This window comes from Toxorhynchites rutilus, chromosome 2, assembly GCF_029784135.1.
Source record: "Toxorhynchites rutilus septentrionalis strain SRP chromosome 2, ASM2978413v1, whole genome shotgun sequence".
Lineage (NCBI taxonomy): Eukaryota > Metazoa > Arthropoda > Insecta > Diptera > Culicidae > Toxorhynchites > Toxorhynchites rutilus.
The window spans coordinates 233607570-233613142 of record NC_073745.1 but is presented as its reverse complement, the minus strand read 5'-3'; the positions used below and the strand labels follow the sequence as shown (position 1 = coordinate 233613142).

At 44.1% G+C, this 5573-nt stretch overlaps 1 protein-coding gene across 1 annotated transcript; it reads left to right on the top strand.

Annotated features, from left to right (window-relative positions):
- LOC129769074 (uncharacterized) lies at positions 1–1338 on the top strand. Its single transcript, XM_055771089.1, has 2 exons — positions 1–211; positions 283–1338. The coding sequence occupies exons 1-2, from the start codon at positions 20–22 to the stop codon at positions 691–693; spliced, it is 603 nt and encodes a 200-aa protein (XP_055627064.1). The 5' UTR covers positions 1–19; the 3' UTR covers positions 694–1338.
- The last annotated feature ends 4235 nt before the right edge of the window (positions 1339–5573 follow it).

Here is a 5573-nt window from a genome sequence, read left to right as displayed (position 1 = left end):
AGTTCCTTGGCAAACAAATATGAATGCTCGAAATCAGCTATCATTTGCACTCCTTGGACTCCTGTCGGTGTCGCACGTTTGCTCCTATTTGATAACAAGCCCAAATACACTATTGGTTGAGTTTGGTACATATAACTCGTCCAACAGAATCTGTTTTGATAAGATAATATTGAAGGCGGCTCAAAGTCCTGTATTATTCAATTTTAACAATGTAGGTGTCCATCTTTCGTGCGTATATAGAGCTATTAATTTCTAAAATCGTTCATTCAATCTTTCCTACAGCCCACCGACACACCCATCACCTACATCAAAGTGGAGCAGATTCAGCAGCGTCGAGGTGGCATCTCTGCGGACATTGTCGGTGGTCTTTTGGGAAGCCCTTCGGTCACACTACAAGTGTCTGCCTTCCAGGGAAAGCTTTATTTTTACAATGACGTGCGAGTAGAAATGATGTGTACTCCACAAATTACCACAACAACAGTCCCGCCGGGTACGACGAGTACAGTAGCCAGCACTTCCACGGTGGCCAACACTACGCCTACACCGGCGGCCACCTCAACCACAGCAGCCATCACAACGACAACCACAACACCGGCCACCACCACAACAACAACGCAGGCTACTACCACAACAACGACACAGGCTACGACCACAACCACAAATGGAACACCAGTAGTAGCTGAAGGAAAGTAGCTGTGGAGATCTCTTCTTACCAGAACTCCGATCTTTATTGATAAATTCACATAGAATCACATATGAGGGTGCTATTTATTTAATTTATATTTATTTGTAGCGTTAATAAATTATTATTATATTTATTTAGTCAAGAGGTAAAATATTCACCCCAATGACAAAAAATATACTTGTATAGTGCATTAATTAAGAACACTACGATAGCTACACTTATTTTTGTAACGCGAAACATTGAAATCAAACACATCGTAGCATCTGTTGAAGATTCGGCACAACCTTCGCATGGACTCGTTAAGTCCGTAGTTGGTTCGTGAGGAACGAATATACAGGAAAATCTGTGAGCGTAAATGACGACGGCGGGTGTTTATGTGAAGGCAACTTAACAGCGAAGTGCAGTCGATGTTTCCCTAAATCAGATCACCGATGAAGCTTGCCATCGCAATGCTGCCTCTCGCCTCCAGTAGCTCCAGATGTATAAGCGTACAACGGCTTTCATAGCTGGGTAAATTGTTGGTGTCATTTCACGGAAGATGCCTCAGAGCGAAACGAATAAAGGGTGTGTCACATCAAATTGCATCACGGAAAAAAACGCTGTAGAAATTCGCCCAGTAGACCGATCCTTTTGAAAATTTTAGACAGTAAAATAAAAACTATTAAACAACTTTTGGCATTTTCTTTTTATTCATACTTCGAGCCCAAGCCCATATGCTCGCACCTTACTCTTTACCCCGTCCATAAGGTTCTGTACAACGTCAGGTTGTAGTTTTCTTTGAACAGAAATCCATTTTCTCTTGAAGTCTGCCTCCGATTTGACAACTTTTGGGTTCTTCCGGAGGGCCTGCTTCATAATCGCCCAATATTTCTCTATTGGGCGAAGCTCCGGCGCGTTGGGCGGGTTCATTTCCTTTGGCACGAAGGTGACCCCGTTGGCTTCGTACCACTCCAACACGTCCTTTGAATAGTGGAACGAAGCGAGATCCGGCCAGAATATGCTCGTGCTGCTTCAATAGTGGTAGTAAGCGCATCTGTAGGCACTCCTTAAGGTAAACCTGCCCGTTTACCGTGCCGGTCATCACGAAGGGGGCGCTCCGGTTTCCGCAAGAGCAGATCGCTTGCCACACCATGTACTTTTTGGCAAACTTGGATAGTTTCTGCTTGCGAATCTCCTCCGGAACGCTGAATTTGTCCTCTGCGGAGAAGAACAACAGGCCCGGCAGCTGACGAAAGTCCGCTTTGACGTAGGTTTCGTCGTCCATTACCAAGCAATGCGGCTTCGTCAGCATTTCGGTGTACAGCTTCCGGGCTCGCGTCTTCCCCACCATGTTTTGCCTTTCGTCGCGGTTAGGAGCCTTCTGAACCTTGTATGTACGCAGGCCCTCCCGCTGCTTGGTCCGCTGGACGAATGAACTTGACAAATTCAGCTTATTGGCGACATCCCGGACCGAACTTCTCGGATCACGTCTAAACTGCTTAACTACGCGCTTGTGATCTTTTTCACTGACGGAGCATCCATTTCTGCCGTTCTTCACCTTCCGGTCGATGGTTAGGTTCTCGAAGTATCGTTTTAGTACTCTGCTGACCGTGGATTGGACGATTCCCAGCATCTTACCGATGACTCGATGTGACAACTCCGGATTCTCGAAATGAGTGCGCAGGATTAATTCACGACGCTCTTTTTCGTTCGACGACATTTTTCCAAATTTACGAAAAATTGACAGTGAAGCATGGCCAACGTGATCTATACACTCTTATCTGATTATAAGCGAAAGCTGAAGATATAATTCCTAAAAATTAAATTTCTACAGCGTTTTTTCCGTGATGCTTTGATGTGACACACCCTTTAAACTTCCGTTGAATAGCTTCGATGCGATTCGTCTCGTTTTGGTAGTATGGACACCACACTACAGCCCAGTATTCCAAAAGAGGCCGCACCAATGAGCAATATAAAGCTTTTAAGCAATATACATTTTTGAAAGTTTGAAGTTTGAAGCGAAATATGAAGCCGAGACGAGAGGAAGCTTTTGATACCACGTAAGCGACATGGTTCTTAAATGTGAGCATAGAAACAATGAGTATTCCCAAATCCTTAACAGTTGATTCCCGTTGCAAGCTAGTGCTCGATAGGACATAGTTATGATTAATCAATGCACGATGTCTACCGAATGATATTACGGGGCATTTCGAAACATTGAGTACCATGCGGTTCAGTTGGCACCACTCGGCGAAAGCTTCCAATTGATCCTGTAGGAAACTAGCATCGCCTGGTTTCCATATCACTAAATACAGTCTTAGATCATCAGCGTACGACAACTTAAGGCATTTCAGAATATTGTTAACATCGTTCATATATAACAGAAACAGAAATGGTCCGAGATGGCTGCCTTGAGGAACGCCGGATAGTCTCCAATTTTAACAGACATTTTCGACCAGTTAGATAAGAGGATAGCCAGGCAAGCAGATTGTGATGAACGCCTAATTTGTCGTATTTAGCCAAAGCAATATCGTGATTCACAAATTAAATTATAATATGAATTGGAAAGACCTGCATTCACAGTGTGTTCCGTAATAAGAGTCACTAAGATAAATGTGATTACATGAAAACAAAATAACCAAATCATCCGGCCGCTACTCTGATCATCTTAATTTTTGACGTAGGACTACATCTTTCATTTCTGTACCGGTGTGTAAGTTCAAAGTTTCGAAAACGAGAGCATGAAACTTGGAGTGCAAGATTTTGAACGTTAATACCTCTTTGAAGGCTGAACGGAGTGGAATGATAATCACTTCATATGAAAGACAAAATGTCCAAGAAATATATAACTGTTAATTATTGACCCGAAGAAGCTTAAAAATAGTTTTGAGAACAGGTTATTGAAATTACCCGAATCCGTATATAAGCTGGCGCCCGCTTGAAAATCCATTTAATCGTCATGGAGTTGTGAGATGAGGAAGGTCACACTCACACGCCTGTGCATTATGCTGGTCTCTCCCAATTCCATTTCAACTGTAAGAACGGTAAGAAGCATTTAGCTTACATTAAGATATCGTTGATTATTCGATCCCGATGTGTGCCATTCACTATGGATTTGACAGTGAAGAATACGAAATGTTTGATATGGTGTAGTGAATATTTCACCATATCAATGAAATCATATTGATGGAAGCAGTGTTATAAAATAATTTGTATGCGAATGCTGCAATCGATCATCGTTTCCAACTGTTGGGAAGGGGTCTTAATTTAGCTGTGTAATTCTGAGAAGGAATCCATTCCTTCTCAAACGTTGATAATCCTGCTCCGAATCAACGACGATTTCAATTGTCGGGGCTTGGGGAGGGGGTATTATTTGCGCTGGGTATTTTCCTCCTTTGAGCGTTAATAATTCTTTCCCGGCTAAACGAAGTGTTGTGATAACCTTGTTACTTATTGATTGCTAAGTCAACGTTAGTCCTACGTCCATCTTGCGTTTCTATCACAGGTTGAACCCACTTCTTTTTTTTTCAGATGTCTTCACATGGTACGAAAAATGTTTTCAATTATCTTTACAGTCGATGATAACACTGCATTCCCCACTTTTTACTTACTTACTTACTTATTGATCCGTGTCTGCCTGTTGGACAGAACAAAGGGACGATGTCAGAAGTCTCCACTGTCGACGGTCATCTGCCATGGCTTTCAACAGTTTGAATGTCATTGTCCTTGTGGATTCCAGTCGAGGGCCTCTCTGCAGATCTCGTTTGCTCCTCTCCTTAAGGTATGTCCGATCCACTTCCACTTACGTTCGCGAATTTCTGTAGCTATCGGGAGCTGATGACATCGACGATGGAGTTCCATGTTGGATATCCAGTTGTGAGGCCACGTTTCGCAGGCGTACAGCAGTACGGATTTAACGTTTGAATTTAAGATTCGGGTTTTTGTATTTAGAGTGATCTGGTTTGAGCGCCAGATATTTCGTAGACCTGCAAAGGCAGCCCTTGCCTTTCTGATCCGTGTGGCTATATCGGTCTTGGTACCACCATCCGGCGTTGTTTGGCTCCCAAGATATAGGAACGTTTCCACCTGTTCAATTCTTTGTCCCACTACTGTGAAGCTAGAGGTATTGCCGATCACCGATCACCATGTTGTTATTACCACAGAATTCTGTAAACAGCTCTTCGTTTTCGCTCATCTCTCCTAAACCATGGTGTCCCATGACGCGTTCAAGGTCCGTATTATTTGAGCCAATCTTCGCATTGAAATCACCTAAGCAGATTTGGATGTCCCCCTTCGGGACTTTCTCAACCACACTGTTCAGCTGACTGTAGAAACTCTCTTTCTCCTATAGGTCGGCAGCATCTGTTGGCGCATAGCACTGGATTGCTGTAAGGTTCCTAGCCCGTGTTCTGAATCTAGCAACGATAATTCTTTCGTTAATCGGTTCCCACCTCATCAGGGCCGCATGGGCCCCTGGGCTCAGTAGAAATCCAACTCCTCGTTCCCGGGAAGCATTTTCACCACGTATGCCAGAGTGAAGCAGGAATCGCCCGGATGATATCTTGTATACACCAGTGTTTGGCCAGCGGACTTCGCTTAGCCCCAGGATTTCAAGCTTCAAGCGGCTAGCTTCCCTTGCAAGTTGAGCCAGTTTGCCCTGCTGGGCAAGAATCAGTGCGTTCCATGTTCCGATTTGTGTCCGTATTTTCATGCTAAAGGTCGTTGTCAATAATCCAGTTCGATTTCTTCTTTCGTTTTATGTAACGGTATAAATTTTCGGGAACAGTAGGTTGTTAGCCTAAGGTCCCTATCCAGCTGATGAGGCTGCCATCTTAGGTGTAGCGGGCGGGAGCCGCCTTCCGTATTCAGCCGCTCGCTACGAGACAGACGCTGCTTGAGCCGCCCCTAA

Excerpts from the sequence above, each read along its gene's own strand:
- LOC129769074 (XM_055771089.1), top strand. The coding sequence starts at position 20 with ATGAATGCTCGAAATCAGCTATCATTTGCACTCCTTGGACTCCTGTCG. Across the intron at positions 212-282 it reads TATTATTCAATTTTAACAAT|CCCACCGACACACCCATCAC; the intron begins GTAGGTGTCCAT and ends TCTTTCCTACAG.